The sequence below is a fragment of the Labrus mixtus genome, chromosome 18, assembly GCF_963584025.1.
Source record: "Labrus mixtus chromosome 18, fLabMix1.1, whole genome shotgun sequence".
Taxonomy (NCBI): Eukaryota; Metazoa; Chordata; class Actinopteri; order Labriformes; family Labridae; genus Labrus; species Labrus mixtus.
This window is the reverse complement of record NC_083629.1, coordinates 5,130,959-5,151,866: the sequence shown is the minus strand read 5'-3', so window position 1 is coordinate 5,151,866 and position 20,908 is coordinate 5,130,959. Positions and strand designations below refer to the sequence as shown.

At 40.8% G+C, this 20,908-nt stretch overlaps 1 protein-coding gene across 2 annotated transcripts; it reads right to left on the bottom strand.

The window, feature by feature from the left end:
- Positions 1 to 1,820: 1,820 nt before the first annotated feature.
- On the bottom strand, positions 1,821 to 20,908 carry rin3 (Ras and Rab interactor 3). Of its 2 annotated transcripts, none has more exons than XM_061062352.1 (14): positions 20,377 to 20,908; positions 14,009 to 14,609; positions 13,467 to 13,578; positions 13,272 to 13,347; positions 12,914 to 13,005; positions 10,922 to 11,963; positions 7,294 to 7,474; positions 7,024 to 7,195; positions 6,181 to 6,302; positions 5,910 to 6,096; positions 5,283 to 5,414; positions 4,957 to 5,117; positions 4,155 to 4,269; positions 1,821 to 3,673 (listed from the first exon to the last, which is right to left on the bottom strand). In XM_061062352.1, exons 1-14 carry the CDS (start codon positions 20,460 to 20,462, stop codon positions 3,408 to 3,410), a joined length of 3,345 nt encoding a protein of 1,114 aa, XP_060918335.1. In that variant the 5' UTR covers positions 20,463 to 20,908; the 3' UTR covers positions 1,821 to 3,407. The 2 variants fall into 2 exon arrangements, with proteins under 2 accessions (XP_060918335.1, XP_060918334.1); XM_061062351.1 differs by having other exon boundaries at positions 4,951 to 5,117; positions 20,377 to 20,907.

Sequence of the window (20,908 nt, the reverse complement as noted above, 5' to 3'; positions counted from 1 at the left end):
AGGCTAAGTGATTTACAACAAAGCGTGTCCTACAGGATTGGGATGATGGCCAACAAGAATCCATTATCAGGACAAAATGGAGGCCAGAGTTTGCCTCCATGTGATCAATGAATTCCTGATTATGATCAACCTGAAGGGCAGCATCATGCCTTTACCATGGCCATTTGATAAAATGTATGCCTTAAAACTGTTTGCAATCAGTATCGAAGGTTTTTCAGAGACATAAATTAGTTTCTAAAGTAAAACCTGAGGGTATAATACCTTACCAAACATGACTGTCTTATAAGGCTAATGCAATGAAACATTGCGCTGGATTAAACAGAATGGATCTTTACTTTCACTTGGCACTTGGCATGGAAAGCAAATGTTACCAAGATTAAAAGTTAAGAACATTGTGCACAGTTTATATAAAGAAAATACGATACAAGAGTATGTTAAACAACAAGCCTAGCTAGCTTACCAGCCACGTCATTGTCCCAGAATCAACATCAAGGTTTTCACGATGTAATGATCGCCATCAGACGGTGCACTTTATGTAGCTTGTGTGCAACAGTATTGGAACTATCAAAAGCTTCACCCACTTCTGATCAATGTCTTCTTGCGTCAGCCGCACCCTGATCATCAAAGTTGCCCAAATTACCCAAACAAGGTGTTAAGAATTGTTAAAGTCCCTTATTGTTGTAATCAGGTGTCTAGGTTAAGTTATATAAATTGTGAATGGATGTTGTACTGCCCCTCTGTGCTGTGGTTACCCATTTTAGAAAGCTGAGTATGACAACTGTGGACAAAAATAATTCTCAGTTGGAAACCCTGAAATAGGATGGGGCTGTTTCCAGCACAAATCAAGGTGTGCGAAGACATCTTGTTAGTATGGCAACATCAAGAGACCACCTCCATTTCTAAACATAGAAATGGGGTCTGGATCTGGATCTGATCTGGATCTGATACAAAATCAGATGTCAGTTTATATTTGATTCGTCGCTCCTGGGACATGAAATGGTTTCCACATGAGGATCCCAACCAACATGGAAACAAGAAAAAGGTTAAATGTGGACATTCTGCAGTTTTTTAGCATACAGGAAGCTTGTTACCGGTTAAGGGCCTCGTTATGGGCATTGTGGGAAATAATGACCATGTGGACAGGAAGCAGGTAGCTCTAACAAGGACCTGCAGCAAACTGAAACTTTTAAAAAAGGATAACAAGCATCAGACAAAAAGCTTCAGTCACCTCACACTACCTGTGTTCGCATTAGAAATACAGTCAACTCCCCTCAGGGCCTTCGTCACTGAATGGTTCATGTATTTATCAGGTCAAATAGAAAATAAATAAATGCTAAACCGGTTATTAAATTCTGTTGAAATTTGAGCAAATCAAAACAGTTTTACGTCTAAGCTTGACTTCAACTTGGGTCACGAACACTTATAGGTGGAAGAAAATATTGATATAGCAATTTATCCTCATCAATTACGGAATCACTGATGCCAAATATCGATATTTCAATTATAAAAAAGGGTGCTTTAGACAGATTCCACTATACCAATTTGACTGGAGATGAATGAGGGTAATGTGAACAGAGGTTAGTTGGTCATCGAAGAAGAAGAAGTTCACAGCACAATAAAGGGAGAAGAATGGGACAGTGGAAGAGGTGAAGAGATGAAGACAGCAACAGAGTCTGTTGGGGCCTGAGGCATAATCATTTAAAAGGGCGATAGAAGACAAACCGGGACACTTGATACCAATGGTAGAGTTGTGGGTTATCAGTTATTATAAAGCACTGCAACCTTTAGTAAAGAAATGTCGCAATAAACAAGAAACAGCGTTAGCAAATTGTAAAGCAAGTTTATTTACAATCATGAGTAAAAAAAATCTAATGTAAAATGAAACTTCTTGATGCTTGCTGCAAATATTTAAAATAAAAAAAGAAACTCTTGGTCCATAAAGCTGCTTTGATACTTGAAAGTAATACTGACAGTAAATGCTGCGGGCAGCCATAGAAAGTACGGATTTGTTCTGATATAATAATGTGTAACCATTACAGTCCATGTGGTAAAGTAGCCTAAAGCTAATAATGTACATTCTCCTTCTGCTTGAATGCAGAAGTCTTGAGCACCAGAGGAGGTAGCATCAAGTAGCAAAGAGTATAAACAGTATAAACAGAGTCATATATATGTGCATGTTACAATTTCATATTTCTGTACATTGTGTAAATCCCTCCACAGTCTCTGAGGTTCCAGACCCCAAACAGCCAGACACAATCAGTCTTTTCTCTGCGTTGTCTCATTTGAGTCGCTCCTTTAGTGATGCTTGTTTCACGCGCCATCAGATCAGTCAGAAATGTAAAGGCTAATTTCCTTCCTTCCTTCCCTCGAACCACATATTTTGGGGTCTTAATGATTATCAAGTATATAAAGATTTGGAATTGCTCGGGTAGATTGCTTGAGCCAGCAACCATGAAACTGCTGTAGTGACTGCTACATAATATGTGCAGAAAAAGTATGTTAAGTCGAGCATGTTTTGTTACTGACAAACTAAAGTTGTTATTGTCTGTGTCTGAAAAACTTAAGTGAAGGTATCTCTGGAGAGAAACATCTTTTTTGCAGTTGTTTCTTGAGGTCGAGGTCGGATTTGAACCCACAGCCGCTGTGACGAGGACTACAGCCTCTATACATGGGGCGCGCAACATTACTGCTAGGCTATCTGCGCTCCCAAAATAAAGACGTTTTATTGAAACTAAAAACACCTGTTACTGTACATCTCTCTCTTGAAAGTCACCAGACACCAGACAGTAACTCATCTGCCTTAGTCCGTCCGTTTGTTTGTCGTATAACTGTGTCGGTGTTTTTATTATAAATGTCGATCCAACACAATATATATTGCTTAAAACAATGTTTCATCTAACTCTATTGAGGCGACAGTAGACTAACAACTCCTGTGCCTTGCAAGGTTTTTGTCAGAGGAATCTGGTGGCTTTGCAGAGACAGAAGAAATAGCTGCTTTTAGTTTGAAAATCATCTTAACCCTTTAAGAAAATGGTAATTTTTTTAAGTGTCCTTTTTGTAATGTTGGAAAAATTACAATCTGTCCCCCTTTGTAGCATATTGGAATCACTTTAATTCAACATTTTCCCACTAAGGAAAAGTTTGCAGCCAATTTGTTCTATAGAGATTCACTGGAGCTATCCAAAACTTTTTGTACTATTAAGTTAAAAACTCAAAATATGTTCAAGTAAGGCCTAAGTTAAAAAATGTGGAATAATAAAAACTAATTCAAAGAAGGGAGATGATCATTTTATATCCGATATATTCCCTAACCTTACATTAAAACATTTTAATGTTTAACTTTTGAATCAGTTCTTTCATGATGCACAGAGATGCAGTTATCAGCTGCCACTGTGATGCTGAAACCGCTACAAGCTAATCAGACTCTCCTCCTCCTCCTCCGCCTCCACAGTATCGACAGCCTCGATGTCAGCTGGGGAAAAGATCTGTGCCGGAGGAGCTGGGGGCGGGTCGGTGGGGCAGCTGCGGACCGGCTGTTTGATTGGCTGGTTGACGGGGTGATAGACGAAGCAGTAGGATCCGGGCTGACAGCTGTTCTTTACACTGACGGCCAACTCTGTGGGGGCCAGGGGCCGCTGAGCACCATCCGTGTACACACTGAGCATGTAATCGTCTGAGGGAAGAAATCATCATGTTACCAAGGGACAGCTTTAATAAGAGTGCCATGGAAACGCCATGCAAAGAACAATTTATTTACTTAAGACCACTCCACTGAAACACTTGTTTTTTATAGATCTAGAGTTTAGGATTCATACAGTCATGGAAAACTAGAAAGACACAATATTTTTAAGTTTTTGTTATTTTAGTAAGTAGTTTACTTAATGCAGATGAGTTTGTGTAGTAATAATGTTATCGTATTTACTAAATTACTGTAATTTACTGTGTTGGTTTGTTAAACTTTGCTAAATGTTTAACTTGAGGTACTGAATCTATAGAATATCTTGGATTGATTATGGATTATTCTGTTGATTTTTTTCTCCATTAATCAATCGATGGTTTCTGTTTGAAATAATAACTGATTTAAACAGCACACAAATGTTGCAAGTCATTCGCTGAATAAACAAGTGAAACAATAAGTGACAGTTATCTTTCACCTTGTTCAAAGCGAGCGGCACATTGCTCAGCGAGCTCCTCGATGGTCGTGGTCGGGAGGACGCCCAGAGTCTTTGAGTTGGTTCCAACTTCAGGACAACACACTGTCAAAAAGTCCTGTACAACACACACACACACACACACACACAAGCACAAATACGCACACACACATGCACCCACAGACACACACACAAAAAAGCACACAAAAGTTAACCTCATGTTCACAGCACTGCTTGTTTGTCTTTGCGATCGTTTGTCAGTCGGACACTTCTGTACTTTTCCAAACAGAAGCTGTAAACTTTGTGAATAATTTCTTAATGTACTTTTTCTTTATTTTTCTATTGCAAAGACTGAAAATGTAACATATTTATTTGAAACATACACATTAAACAAGGGAAGTTAAGGAACGGGACATTCAGACAAGTGCCTCTAAAAGTTACATGTTTTGTTGTTTTGTTTCAAGGAATCATCAAAAGATTCTTGTTGCAGCTCGTAATTGTTTTTAAATGAGTCATGCAGAAGATGGTGTTAAGTTCAGTTATGACTTCATAGTATCCCACAATCCTCCTATCTCTCCTTACAACAACAACAACCAATAACCCCAGTCTGCCTCTCTGCTGCCATTATTACACCTTTATTGGATTTAATTAATTTAGTTTTATTGATTTTTAACAGCTAATGTGTTGTCTTTTTGTAATAATATTTAGATTACACAATGTTACTTCAGCCACAGATAAGACTAAGACTTAAGACTTAATCTTAATGTTTATCATGTTTTGTGTGTGTATGTGTGTGTACCCGCACAGATCCCTGGTTCATGCGCTCCTGGTTGAGCGTGCGTCGTCTCTCCCAGCGGTGGATGGAGTCCTGCACCTCTCTGCTGAGCTGCCGCGTCGCTGACCTCTGCTGGTCAAACGTCTTTATGTGCTCCAGAGCTCCGTACGTGGTTGTCAGATAATAAGATCCTACACACACACACACACACACACACACACACACACACACACACACACACACACACACACACACACACACACACACACAGAACAAGAGGGCATGATCAATAACAGCAACAGAAGAAAAGTATGGACTGTGCTTTAAAGTAACATGTGCACTGCGTGTGTGTGTACCTTCTCCCAGTGCTAAAGACGGATCCATCAGCTCCATCATGTACTCCACGTCCATCTGCAGGGCGGACAGATTACATCTGGCCAGGACGTACATCATTACTGGCAGGAAGTCATCAGCACCATGGGCCCGCCCTAAACGCACACACAAACACACAAATACACACAAATACACACAAATAAATATTTTGACAGTGAAAACTCTGGAGAGATTTTGGTTTGAGGTGGAGAAGTTTAATTATGTTGTGAACTTGTCTCAAAGTTTTGACATGCAGACCAGCACTTAGTGTGTTAGAGGTTTGTAAATGGCTTTTGTTTTCAATATTCAAGCACTGTTTTTGTCACATTGTAACTGTAAGAATATCATTTTAGTACCAAATAGCTCCACAAAGTGGTGCCTGCTTTATGTTTTGGATCTGTGACAGTGAAAGTAGTTACACTCTGACAGCCACCTCATGTTAGATCAGTGAATATAGTGCATAGTTCATTCTGTAAAGCACTTTAAACTGCTCTGTGTATGAAAGAGGCTTTATGGATAAACTTGTGTTGCCTTTCTGTTTTCCTCACTCTAAAGGGATAATGAAGGCTATAAGAAGAGCACCAGTGGTTTGAGGTCTTGGAGGTTCTGACCTGGGCTGCTGACAGCCATGGAGTCGTAGATGATCTTGCAGGCCTTCAGCAGCATCTCGATCTTCTTCTGCGGAGAATATTCCAGATGGAGGTTGTTCAGTTTGATGTTGATCTTCTCCATCGCAGAAGCCTCGGGGACGGCTGTGGTTATTCCCAAAGCGGTGGTGGTGCTGCCGAGGACTACAGACTGACACACAACAATTAGTACACTGGTAACTTATAATGTTTTATTCTTCACTATGAAAGTCCTCGTCGTGTCCAGCAGGCCTACCTGGTTCTGTGCCAGTTGTTTGAGGCTGCTATTGTTGTTGTGAATTTTCTCCAGACTCTGATAAATCGGCTCCCTCAGTGGCTTCAGGACACTCTTACACATCGCTGCTTCTGCGATACTCTCTGCGGAAACACAGGTATCCAGTCAAATGTCATAGTTTTCCAAACAACTTCCCCTTAGCCTGATGTGATAAAGGAGATTTTGTGAAACTATTGGCAGGACATCTCAAACTGCAAACAAGGTCAGTGATGATGACATCAATGTTTTCTTAACAAAAGCTATTTGAAAATCTGTGTTGTCAATGTACAGCAATGGGCGTCGAAATCCTTGTTTTTTTTTTAAATTAATACTTTTTCTAGTGATTGTAATGAACCCCACTGCATAATACATAAACTGTTGTGATTGGCTCGACAGGAAATTAGACAGGATGTAAAATATCCATATGAGAATGAAGCAAAATAAACATGAGCTGTCAGATTTGTTTTGTTTCTCCAGGATGCAATTAAGAAGTGTCCGTTAGATTGTTCCATGCCTGAGAAATGCCAACACATTTCAAAAACCGTGTCCCGACCTTTTGGTACACAGACTCGCTGTCAGAGCTTTGGAGTTCTTCTTAACACCAGAACAGAGGTTTTGAATTGATCAGAGTTACTCTCACATTTTTCAAAAGCTCCTTTACAGCCACAGTAGATATCAACATCAGTTTGCACAGGCGTATTATCCTAACATTTATCTGAGAAATATGCAAGGGGAATCTGAGTTCCATTTAATTCTAAAAATACATGTGGGGAAAAAACGTGCAGAAAAAGTATTAAATAAAAGGTAAAAGAGTTGAAAAGTTACCCAGTTTGTCCTGTGCATACTGATGCTGCGGCTCCAGCATTGCTTGCAGCTCTGTACTCTGCAGCAGGTAACTCTTCAGCTGAGTCACCATCTGTCTGATCTCCTGCAGCAGCTCGGTGGAGGAGGAGTGGTTCGACATGGTCTCCAGGGTGAACGCACGGTGCTCTTTGACCTTAAAATGAAAAGTATGAACATTAAACATCAAAACAAAATCCACATAAATCCGCTGAGTGCTCATCCTCAATCTCCAAATCCGATGACTGTACCCACCAGGTTTCCAAAGTAGCTCAGAGGGTCCCTGGCGAGCTCCACGATGCGTTGTGTGAGGCGGCGGTCGTGGCTGATGAGGCCCGTGAGGACGGTGGAGAGGCGATGTCGAGCTCGGTCCAACATGACGGTGGTGGGAGTTCTCTTGACGGTCACTTTGGGGCTGCGGCTCTCTGCAGTGCGGCTAAAAGGAAAACATTAGTATTTCTTCAGCCCCTTAAAGATCTAAAGATGATTTGTAACGCTCACAGCCACAGTGTTTGATTGAGTAACGCTTTGAGAATCATTTAAATATAGAAACATTCTGCGATGACTCGTGACTGAGAGTCCTTTGCTCTACATGGTGGTACAAATTGATTCAGAGAGTGAGTCTTTATTTGTTTGAGGCCGTCTGTGCAGAGAAGTGGTGTGACGCAAAGATCTGTATGAGCAGCTAAAAACATTTATATGGTTTGAACTTTGTGCAAACTTCCTTTTTAGCTATTTATAAATGCTAAGCTACCTTGCACGTTCAGATATTTTGCATGCATGATGTTCATGTACCAACAAGTTTTTAGTTTCTGTACAAAGAATGTGTTTCCATGTATGTTTAAGCAAGTAAAGAAATCTCTTGATTTAACTTTGCATCATCGTGACATACTGTAAATAAATATCTAGTAAAAACCTTATACATTAGGATTAAATCTTTACATCTTTGGTGTTTATTTTATCTGATTCAGAATAAAAAAGAGTTTCATCTACACAGAGATGTGTAATGATGTGGGCGAGTGGGACGCAAATGCGGATCCCGGGTCTCTTAAATTTATTCCAGAGGGATAACCACTAAAATCACAAGTGGGGGTGGGGGGGGGGGGGGACCAAAATAGTTACAATCCAAATAAATATGCTCCCTTTGCTGAGATGATGGGAAACTAAACCACCTCTGCCGAGCAGCTGATAAGAAACTAGATTCAAGGGAAACAACACAAACTCACTACAGCTGAGACACAAACAGGCCCGTGTTTATAAAGAAACCAAAAAGGCTGGGTCAGATATTCCCAGCACCAACAGACTACACTTTGTAGAGCTGCTGGAGATAAAGCAAGTCAAGTGGTGCTAATGCAGAATCACACACTTCTAAAAGACCCAGGAAACACAGAGAGAAGCTCTCACAATCTCTGATGGTGAGACAACGAGTCAGCACAGAGTCGCTGCAACTCAAGGGGATATATAAACTTAACACACCTGGAACAAATCACACACACACACACACACACACACACACACACACACACACACACACACACACACACACACACACACACACACACACACACACACACACACACACGACACTGCACTGAGATGATTACCTCCCACAGTGAGCAAAGTGAAATGTTCGGCTCTCTGTTTCTTCGAGGTTTTGCCAGTTCAAGGTAGTTTTACATTTTCTAATCTTTGTAAAGAGCCACAAAAATCTGGTTAAACAACTTCAACTCAGTTAGCTGGTCAGACTGCAGACAGGTCAGATGAAAGCCTGAACTGCTCATCAGTCTGACACCAGTTTTAGGATATCCACAGGTTACAGAAAAACATCTAAATACTGCCGGGATGCCGTCAGCCTTTGAGTTCAGATATTGAACAAGTGGATAAACGGATAATTTGTCTCACATTTTTAGAGTTCAGATTTGTATTGTTTGTGGACTTAACATGGCCGATACTCTTACTGCATAACTAATTACACGCTTGTATTACAATAACAAGAAAGCTGTTTTCAGTTCCTCTCACTTTAGTATAACTTTTACATAATTTCACACAGCTGTGTGAAAGCTTCTGCGTAATGCCCCAGTTTTTCCCCCATGAGAGTTCACGTGATACAATTGGCTGCTCTGTGACCTTACGAGCAGTCTCTCCCTGCATCTCAGGTCTCTTCTTTGATATTTCCTCACTCCTCGATATTCATGCGTAGTTCCAGACTCACTATCTTCACCCTCCCCCCTCTTCCCCCGAAGGAACAATACAGAGAATAAAAAACATGTAATACCACCTTCATCTCAGATTGAGATGCTTTTAGGATTACTTTGCTACATCAATGTAAACGTCTAATAAACTTACTTTTCAAAATATAATGAAGCTTAGCTGATGAACACTTAAAGCAGTGATATACGACCTGCACGCACGTCTTAGTGATCTTTTTCTCTGTAACTCTATTGTCCTCTGTCCTCTGTCTATTCTGACACTCTTCTTCCTCTTGGTGTCTTTTTTGTTCATCCACACAGTCACATGATTTACAGAGCCATGATTCATTACAGCGCTATGAAGTAAGTAAGTGTATGTGCAGTAAACTCTAAAGTGTCTACACCTAAAAAGACAGTCTGCATGACAATTTGTTAAGGATTCGATTAAAGATTATACATATTTGATCTAACTGGAGCTGCAAATGTTAGCATACTGCAAAGAGACGTATCATTTTATTCTGGTTAATCTGGAGCAATGTTATAGCCTTTTTTTAAATAATTTTTGTAGGGGAATTATTATTTAGTCTTTTAAAATGTTTACTTATTTTCATTCTTTAATTTTCCCATTTTGTTGCACTGCTATAATTGTATTTCTTCTAAATTTGATCCATGTATTGTTCATCTGTATGCTTATAGCGATGTATAGCAATATGTGCTGCATATTTATTTTTTTATTCGAGTGGAAGCAACTGAATGTGTGGCGGCACTTTGAGTCCAAGACAAAGCGGACAATAAAGTGTATTGTGTGTTTGTATAGAACTTGTTTATTCATTTATTTTGGTTGTATTGTTGCATTTCAATGTAGCACATTTTTTGATGGTACGCTTTACAGTAACTTTTGGAGATGCATCTTTTTGCACCCTTTAAAAATGAAGGATGGATTATAACGATATATACTCAATACATGTCTCAGAATTTAACACTATAGGAAACCTTATTTGATAGTTATATAAAGTAGGTTCAATTAGTGAAACAGAAAGGGTAAATAAATGCTTTTCCGACTTGTGTTTGTGTGTACCATTGACTGTATATTAATATGGACAAAACATCTCCTCCTGTTGTACAAAAGTGAAGTCAAGATACCCCTGTGATGGTCACTGATATATTGCGCTGGTGATGTAATTTGGAGTCGTGCACAGATTGGAGCTTGCTGGTAGAACCAAAACACTCATGTAACTTATCAATGAAATGTCAAAGATCCCTCGGGTCAGTGCGATTCTTGTGTCAGTTTGAAGCGGACTGTCGATCATGACGTTACATCTGCTCTTTTTTGCATCAAATAACTAATTTAAACTTCACTTTTCAGAAGAATTAAGGACATACATTTAGTGTGGTAATAATTAACAATCAATCTGGTACTGACAAAAATGTATGTGACATATTGTTTAACTTGAGGCAGAGATCTAAATATTTTGGCTTCACTCCCGGGCCGCTGTTTCTCTGTCCATCTTAATATACAGTCTATGGTGTGAACATGTACTTTATGCCAGCTTTGTTTAAATCAGTTCTCAAGTTGGGCCATCCCAGGTAAATATTCTGGACACACTCCCAGCTAAAGCGGCATAGCAACAGTAACTACGGAATGCAGAGCTCAGAAACACTCAGTCTCTCTATGCCAGCCAATCCAGGCTCACCTGTGGTTCTGCTCCTGCTCCTGGTTCTGCTCTCCTTCTTCCTCTGTGCTGCTGGTGGAGCAGGAGTCAGGGTCTGTTCCGAGCACAGCTCCCCCCTGTGGCGAGTACAGGGACACATCTGGGCGCCGTGCTGAGGGGGGCGGGGGGACTCTCATCCCTGCGCTCTGATTGGTTGATCCTCCTCCTGCCTGGTTGGGCTGCACAGGTGCTTCTGGTGAGGATGGTTTCCTCCTGGGTGGAGGGACTGGACGGGACGGTTTCTTGATTAATGGTGGACACGTTGAGCTGGGTTTGTTTTTGTCTTCCTCTTTATTTTCCTGCTTCTCATCCTCTCTTTTCCCCTCCTCCTCCTCTTTCTGTTGGCCACTGATCTCATGTTCAACACCCTCACTCTGCAGACCTGATTTACTTCCCATTTTCGCCTCTCCTTTCTCTCCTCCCTCCTCTCCCTCTGTTTTCTTTGCAGGATTTTGTCCCTTCTCTCTCTCCCTCCCCTCGGCCACATCTCGGTCGGTGCTCTTCTTTGAGGAGGTGCGACGGAGAGGAGCAGGAGGCAAAGGAGGAGCAGCTCGGCTCTGCGGCGGGACAGGAGGCCGTGACGGAGGAGGTGATGTTGACATTGACTTCCTCTCTTCTCTCTCCCCTACTCCTCCCCTTCCTTCCTCTTTTCTCTCAGCTGCTGTGTTTACAGAAGACGAGGTGTTAGGCGGAGATGAGAAGAGGAGTCCCACCCCAGACCCTGAGCTCAGACTGGGGGGTCTGGGTGGGGGGCGTTTGTATTTTATCTCCATGTTTGGCATGTTTTTAGTCTGACTGTTGGGCTCTGTGCTGACTTTCTCTGGAGCGTCTCCGTTCTGCATGGAGACAGGGATGTTCTGACTGGTGATGATCTCAGCTTTAGAGATAGATGGGGGGTTCAGGTCTTTGTTGGGGGTCTCCTCTACAGTCACCGGGTTTACATACAAGAACAGGTCATTGGGGTTTGGATCCAAATCCAGATCCTGGTTCTTTGCCTGCTGGTGCAGATCAGACGTCCAGAAATCTGCAAGACATGCAGTTAGTGTTAGAAAAGTTTCTTTGTACTCATTATCTGCGTTTATCACTCAATAATGACTCTTTTGTTTGACCTGTGAGTCTCTCTTTTATTGAGATTATTTAATTTGTTGAATCTTTAATGTGAGCTTGATGGATCTCTTCTGACCTGACAATCTGACAGACAGCTTAAAAGATATTTTTCTCCAAATGTCTTTTGAGAGTTGACCCACATCGACTACCTCAAAACACCAGGAGCACTGTCGTTGGATTTGCATCTTTTTCTTTTTTTTTTGTCTTTTCTTCTTCTGTGTTTTTAGCTTTGCATTGTAATTGCAATTGCAACTTTTTTCAATCCATTTTTTGGACTTATGCATGTGTGTTTGAATTTGCATCTTATCTGAATTGGCTGCATGTTGTTCTAAATCATTTTGGCCGGTGCAGGATTGTTGTCCTAGTTGTCCATCTTATAAAACAGGCCTGGATACAGCATTAAGAGATGTCTTTTCATTCCTATTAAAGTTGAGAAAGTTGAAACTTGTTTGGTTGGTGGATTTGGCTAGCTGTTTCCCTCTTCTTTCAGATTTCATCTAAGATTTTGTTTAAAGAGTAAAACAGTCTAAAGAGACACAGATTTCAACTCTTTAGTCCCACACACCTTTCTATGCCCCTGATGACTTGTTAACGTTGTGATGAGAACACTACACATCCTATATGCCAAATAAATCTTGATTTGCTTTATTTTCTTGCTCTTTTTATATGAACAGTGACTGTCTGTATCTTTTCTATTTTGGATGTGTTCATTCATACTTTTAAATGTATTCCCCACACACACACTTCTGGTAAGAAATGTTATTTATGTACTTCCTTTCCTCTTCTACTTTCCTTTGCTTTACTTTGCTCTTATCCTGCTACAGAAATAATCAAACCTCCATGCACTAACAACATAGATTTATATACCTGCTCCCATAGTGGAGATGACCTCCAGCTCCTTTCTGTTGGTTGCCGTGGTAATAGCCTGCGGTAACCTCAATGGGATGGAAAGGATGTCCCTGAACAGCGGATCCAAACATAAAAAGCAAGCATTAGGTTTACACAGAGAGCTTCATAAAAAGAGACCTTACATGATGCTCTTATGGGGTGTGCATGTTTATGTATGTCACTTTTAATATGTATGTTATATCACATACACACATATATGTATGTGCGTATGTATGGTTATTTAATCATATGCATGCTTGAGTGTTTATATTTGAGTTTGCACAAGCTATAATCATATTTTATAGTTATGTAGTACATGTGTGTTAGTAAGCGTTACCTGCTGGCAAAGTAAAAGGAGATCAGTTTGAAGATGTCGTCATCAAAAACCAGACTGGAGCCATCTAGGTGGATATCTGAGACGGGAAAACAAATCTCTCACTAACAGCTTATAATCACTCAATAATACAAATGTTGCATTTTGTATTGCTTGTAGCTCTCTGAGCCAGAAGCTGCACATCCGTGTAACACGTACATGTTTTGCGCTGTTTGACCCGCAGGTTGTTAACAAGTGGCGCCCCCTCTTCATCAGGCAGCCGCACCGATAGGGTCATGGCCTCACTCTCTGTGCCGTGAACCAGGAACGCCTGAAACATGAGCGATCAGGTCAGACTGGAAAGCATTAGTTTCAAATATATTCTTAAAGTATTTAATATTTACATGTGTGTATGTTCATATGCCTCATGATGAGCAGCAGCAAAACAACACACTACTCTCTATTCAAGTTCAACCATTATTGCTTTGAATGGAGATTTACTGTACATCTTCAGTCAGGGGCATAGCCAACTTTTTTTTTTTACTTGAACTGCAGAGCCAATCATTTTGGGGTGGCTACTCCAATGCTGCCCTGCTGGATCCAAACCCAGGATCCACCCCTGTCTGCAGCCGCCAATATTTTGTGTCGTTATCATACAACACTTTATTGACTAATTCTCTTTTATCAGGTCTTTTTTACTTTGCAAAACCACTGTTTTTTGTTGTTGTGTGTGTGCATGTGTGTGTGTGTGTGTGTCTCACCCCTGCTGCCTCTTTCTCCAGCATACTTGTGATTTTCTCTTGGCTGAGTCCTTTGTGCTGCCACACCGAGGTGCTCCCAACCAACCGATCTATCAGACTCAAATTGCTTGGAGTTTGGGAAGATGATTGGATGACAGGGGGAGAAGGTGGAGCAGGTGATGAGGAGGACGAGATAGCTGGTGATAATATAGGAGGAAGGAGAGGAGGAGGAGTAGGGGGGGTCAGATCGGAGGAGAAACTCGGCTGAAGAGGGGACAGGGGTGACGGCGATGCCGGAATTGGGGAGAGAGGAGGAGGAAGAGATGGAGGAGGAAGGGTGGATGAAATAGGGGAAGGTGTAGGAATGGAGGGGGGAGGAAGGGGAGGTCTGGAGGCAGGAGGGAGGGATGGAGGAGTGGACGGAGTGGACAGAGGTGGAGGAGAACTGGAGGGGAGCTGGGAGGGTTTGGGCGTAGGAGGAGGAGGCGGTTTGGGTCGACATGGCCGTGCTGGAGGGAGGGAGGAGGGCAGGGAAGGTGGAGAGAGGGGGGAAGATGGAGGGACGGAGGCGATAGAAGTGATTGATGGAGTGTCGAGAGGTCCTGTCAGAGGGCTTGCATGGCTGCAAAGAAAAAACAAACTAAAGGTCAGAGATAATAACACACTTTGAAGATTGTCTGCTTTGAGAAACAAGCGTCAAGTCTGCAGAACTTTTTCTTTCTAACCAGTCGCACATACTGGAGTTCATGTTCACCCTCTGCACTGCATGCATTTTGTGACACATGATGAGGTCCAACAACGGGAATAATTGACACCATTGTTAGGAAGATCAGTACCCATGACTGTGCTGGATTGTTTTGCACCAGAACTGCACATAAGTGGGAAAAGGGGAAACACTTTCTGGGGCTAGAAATAACCTTTTTCATCCTAATTGTGAGAAATGATAATCTCTGAGAATCTGAGAATGCATTATTAGCTGCTCTTTTATGCAGATATTTGTTGATAGACATTAGTTAAAGCTAAACTGTTATAAGATGACTGCTAATAAGTGTCAGGATTGCACTACAGCGGATCCATTTCTGCTTCGTTTGCTCACCAAACACTGTTTTCCTGCATACATCAAAAGCCTGCTGAAACAATGGAGGGCGAAGCTCTTCATACTGCAAATGAAAGTCAGAAGACTTCAGATAACAGAATCCAGTCCCTCACATGAAGATGCTGATTAAAAAAGCAGAATCTGTTCATTGAGATGACATGTTAAAGTGAGTATCCAAGAGACGGTTAGCTTCAGTGGAGGTGCTAAAAACTCACATGTTGCTCGATTTCAAAACTAATACATGTTCTCCTTACAATTGGAGTCTGTTCTTCGACCATATTTAGATTTATTATTTGACTCATACATTCTGCATCTATTTAATTTGTGAATTCTCTGCGTGCATCCTGTGGTCTCATGTCGTTTTATTAGGCTTTTGGGGACATTTACCTTGAGGAACAACTGGCTCAAGCACCCAACAATGCTGCATTAATCAGTTTAAGACCCCAGGTGAAAATGACTCCATCCGCTAAATTAAGATGATGATTACAGGTTTTGGTATTTGCTAAGACATCAGCAGCATTCTGCTTTGTAGACTCAGTAGTGTTGACCACATCAGGACATGGGAGCAGGCTTTGGTTTTATGCAGAAAACTGACACAGAGATTGAAATCATAGCAGGCCTTTATCCAATCAAAGAACCCCACTGTCTTACAATGACTTAAATCATCTCTATAAAGACTTTTCCTCAGTTCGAAGTTCAGTGATTTTTTAAAAACAAGAACCAACACATGACTAAACTTCTGGGATTTCATGTAAAGCACATGCAAAAAAAAGTGAAAAAACGTTTTCCCCGATGTGTTTGGGGAAATATTCCCAGCTGCTTCTAACATGTGTTGAACAGCCTGAACAGATGATGTCCATGCTTTAGGGTCTTTTTCTGGTAATCCAAGAATTCATTCAGGTTTTTGGAAACGTCACTCAGCCTGCATGTTAGGGCATAAACACTTTGAATCTGAACTAAATTCACCCATTTTTCACCAACTTTTTCTTTGCGTTGCCTTGAATTGAAGAATGACAAATGATAGTTAAACTTCTGTAATCTGTCCATGGATTTAAACAATGCAGTTAAATATTATGAACAGCAATCCACATCTCTCTAAAGTGTAGTTCACAAGCAGACATTATGCAATGTAAGTGTGTGTTTTTTAAGATTTATTTCTGGGCTTTTATGTGGGGAAAGGAGCCACATGTCGGATTCCAACACGGGCAGTCTGCTTTGAGGACAGTAGCCTCTGTACATGGGGTGCGTAAACTAATCACTAGACCACCAGCGACGTAGGACATGGCCCTGCACATAATATTAGTGTAACACAGAGGGTCCTTTTTGTCTTTTTACAGATGATGTTCTTCACAAACATTTATGCCACAGTATTTATCATGAATCTTCTTCAGGATTAAATTACGGTTTTCTCTAGACGATACAAGCGATAGATGACGGATGGCTTAAGAATGATGTCACATTAATGAAAACCCCGCAGAGGTCTGGTGGTTTAACTTAAAATACCTCAGAAATCTAACCAGCACTGCAGGAAATGCATCATGTTCACATTCACATTCAATGTCTGATATTCCCATACTGCTTTTTCAGACCATTTGTTCCTCTCTTGAAAGTTAAGCTGTGAATTAAATAATTGTTGACAACTTTATGTTGCACCAGAAAGATGCAGTAAGCTACATGTTCCTTTTTGAGCTTCTGCTTTATCTCACTTTATCTACGTACAGGTCCAGCCTTGTGTTTCAAAGAAATATCCTGTGAATGTGAGGAAATCTTAAAGACTACAGAGTGAGTCCTGTGTGGACGCCACATGTGATGCTAACTCACAGGAAAGAGCAGAATAAGAGTCGGGTCAGCTGAATGTGGGATAGCAATGGAAACTGCAGAGCTCAGTAAAACACTCACTGCTCAGACAAACTGGAAAATATTGAGTTTGACAAATAATGAATTCAGATTGTTTTTATTTGTAATGTGAGCTGTCTTTGCACTCTGTCACTTTTCATGCTACTTTATACTTCACTCAAATCTAAAGGGAAATATACTTTTCACTCCATTACATTTATTTGACAGCTTAATTGTTTGATACTTTACAGTTCATTTGAAGAGTTTACATAAATAACCTACAAAATGTACAATAGTTTAAACAAAAATACGATGCTCTTTTGTGTCTCAATCAAACAAACCTTCATGAGAAAGTTAAAGTAAACTCCAGCACTCAACAGAAAAACAAGATACATATTTCAATTACCCATTAGTGCGTCATTGGATGTAATTTAATGATTACATAGTGTTTATTATCAGATTAGAAATCTGCATAAGTTTTGCAATTAATTTGTTTTTGTAGGCTTGTACGTATTACTTTAAAGGTCTAATCTGTAAAATATCTACTGAATGAAATGATAAAGTGATCTTACTATATGATCAGACATTAAGGAAACATGCTATGTTGAAGTGCTGGCTTCTCTGACAACAATGCAGCAGCCAGTATGTCCTCCTTCTAACTTTAGATTCTGGTCCTGAATGCTCTGGATTTGTTTGGACCAGAGAAGGTAGGCGGTTTTAAGGCACCCCCACACAGCTGTTTTGGACACCCCTTGGTTTGCCAGATATGAGAGCAGTTATCAGGTCAAACCAACAGGTGTTGCAGCGATGGAAGCGGGTCAAGAGAAGTGGTTCAGATAGAAGTGATTGTACCCGACCTAAAAAGCCTCTGCATGTTTCTAATAAGCTCCATGAGCAGAAACGTGCTCAAACTAGGATCAATATTGGAGATGAAGAGATAAAGGAGATGAAGTGAAGCTTCTGTGTCTGTGTCATGACAACCTGAGCATCGACTCTAGAGAGGAGGGGGCGGTCAGAGACAGCTCTCTACAATGTTTTGAATTTGGACTGCAGTACCCATCATAAACACTAGGTGTCAGAGTTACATATTGCTCCTTTAATATTTACTGTTTAATCCTTGTACCTAGGGAGCAAAGTTAAACCGAGTAAAATTCCTCATATTTGTACAAATAACTGTCCAGTGAAGCTGATTCTGACAAGTTTGAATTTAGACAACTGTTGGACACTCAAAGAGGTCAGCGTGTGCCTCATTTCAAAGGGTAGAGAAAAGCCAAAATACTCAATATAGCCTATGAAAACATGTGTGTATCATTACTGTTTTTTAAATTCTATTCTCTCTTATTAATAATCCCACATCCCCTCAGAATAATCTTGTGACCCTTTAAATCAACCAAAACAAGCGAGCTGTTTAAAGAAGCATAAACTAGTAACTACTAAAATAAATAATCTGGGCTTGATATCTCGTAGGAAGATCAACTAAATAAATGTTCTGAACCAGCTCGGGGCTTCAGAGGAAATTCTGTCAGCGTAATCTGATCAGATATTTGATAACCTGCTAAATTAAATGTGTACAGATGCTGATGTCTGAAGAGTGTTTGTAGGTAATGTGGTTAACATCTGGAAGGCCATTTTCATATATTTAAGAACTGACCAGAAATGTGTCCATACTGAGGTAACACGGGCGATACAAAACATTTCTGTTTTCAGGACTTTCTGTTCTCACTCTTTAGTTCAGGATAAAAACTTATGAGAGATGTTATCAGTAGCCCGCAAGAAAGCAATAACACGAAAACAGTCGCAGTCCAAACCTCAGACAGAGACTGGATGACAGATATGATGACTAATAGAGGCTTGAGACGTGATCTGCTGTCGTAAGTGTATTTCCATCAGGAACTGTGTTGTGTTGATTTTATATGTTAACTATAATCAGGCCCGCCCACAGAGGTGACTGGACTTCTCAAGGTTTGGTGAATGGGCCCTCCACAGATGCCATTTAATAACTTCCATAGATGTGTGTTGGATCAGCAGCGTTAGCACCGGCCTCCAGGCTAACATTCGCCTCCTCAGCCTGGCTCAGATCAGCTTCAGAGCTGACTGAAAATAAAAGCTTGTCAGCAGATTGTTTGTTTGGGGTCACATGTCATAGCAGTCTTTCTTTTCTGGCATCCTAACTCTCATACAGGTCTTGGCCTGGCAAAACACAGTCAAACATCACTGGCCTGATCGTTAAATTCAATGGACTGTCCACAACGTAAACATTACAAAATAAAAGCCTCATCCCATTTTAAGAATAGAGAGATTACATTTTGATACAGGCAACACAAAGTGAAATATGTTATTTTGTTGTGTTAATAAGTAATGGTGATTTTGTTTGGGGGTAAAATAAATGGAACTTGATTTGGGATGGACAATGTTTTACCTCACCTTAATGGGCCCCACAATGCGGCAGAAAGCTTGACCTCTTCCCCCCTTATGGGCGGCCTTAACTATAATAAAGTTCTAGAAGTATCTAAATGTAGCTCTACTCCCCTCTATGAGTTTCTTTAAACATAAATGCATTTATTATAATAACTACAAAACAATTGTCAGGTTATATTTCAGTACCAGGGTTCAGGCAGATGATAATACTGGAGCACTTCATTCACAATTCCAATGCAATGGAGTATTTCTATACGGCAGGGCTCTAACGTGAGTAAACAACCTGAATACCTGATCCAACCTCTGACTTTGTTGACCTAACTTGACCTTTAGAAAAAACACACATTCTGCAGAGACAAACACAACTGTGAAACAAAGCAAATACACAAAATACAATTCATCACAACCTATAATTAGCTTTTTAATCTGAAAAGCCTCAAACACTAAAGCAGCACTGACTCCTAAACATTGCACTCTAGATTTAAGTGTTGCCTTCATCTACACGGTGTGACACAACGTCCCACAACTTTGTCGTAGGTTAACAAATAAAAAGGATCTGAAATCAAGTTTTTCTTTGGCATCTTGCACGTACTTTGTTCCCAATTTAGGAACTCAAACTCTTAGGTGTGCACACTGAAAAGTCAAAGACTCTGACATGAATTATAACGGTCTGATCTGTCTTTCTCACGTAGCAACTCTCAACAACTCACATCCTCAAATACAAACTCTTCTTACTGTGACAACAAACTCTTTCTGCAACTAAAACCTCTCTCTTTGTGTGTTTCATGTGAAAGAAATGTAACTTGATTGGACAGCGTAAAGTCAGAACCTGGCATTTCAAAACCTCAAAGAAGCCATTGACCTATTTATTAGTCACTGAGTCATCACATCTGCTTTTCCTGCTCTGGCTGCCTGACTTTCGACCCCCTTCTTCCCCTCCTCCCCTCCATGATACTACACAACAACACCCCCCTTTTCCTTCACTAGTACTTATCCCACTCTGTAGTTTCACATTATCACAGACCCATCATAAACTCACCCTGCGTCTGTAGAAACAACGCTGGCCTCCATCATATTTCCAGACTGACTGTTCGACTTCTCTCTGTCACTCTGTCTCAGCTCCATTGAAAGCTCCGCCTCCTCTCTGCTCCACACTCCTCCTTGTTTTTTTTTCCTCTTCCTCCTGTTGATCTGTGTAGGACTGAATAAGGGAAAACTAAAAGGCAAAAAGAAAAAAACTGTTTCTCTGAGTCAGCCCTCCCCTCTCTCTTGTTTCTGCCTGCACTTCCTGAGCCGATTGTGAGGCAGGAAGAGGCTGAGCACTTTGGTCAGACTTCCCCTCCTCTTGGCTGTCTTTTCTTGTCTCTTGCACACAGTCTTACAACTTCTGTCAACATGCAATCACACCTTCTTGTCCTGTATTCTGTACTCTGTTTACAGTCATTACTCTTTTCCTCAATAAGTAGATCAGATTTTCCCACTTTTGAGCATCGAAAAGGCTTTAAAATCCAACAGAAATATGACCCAATGGCCTACATATTCAGCAGATGCTCTGTGAGTCTCCTCCTTTC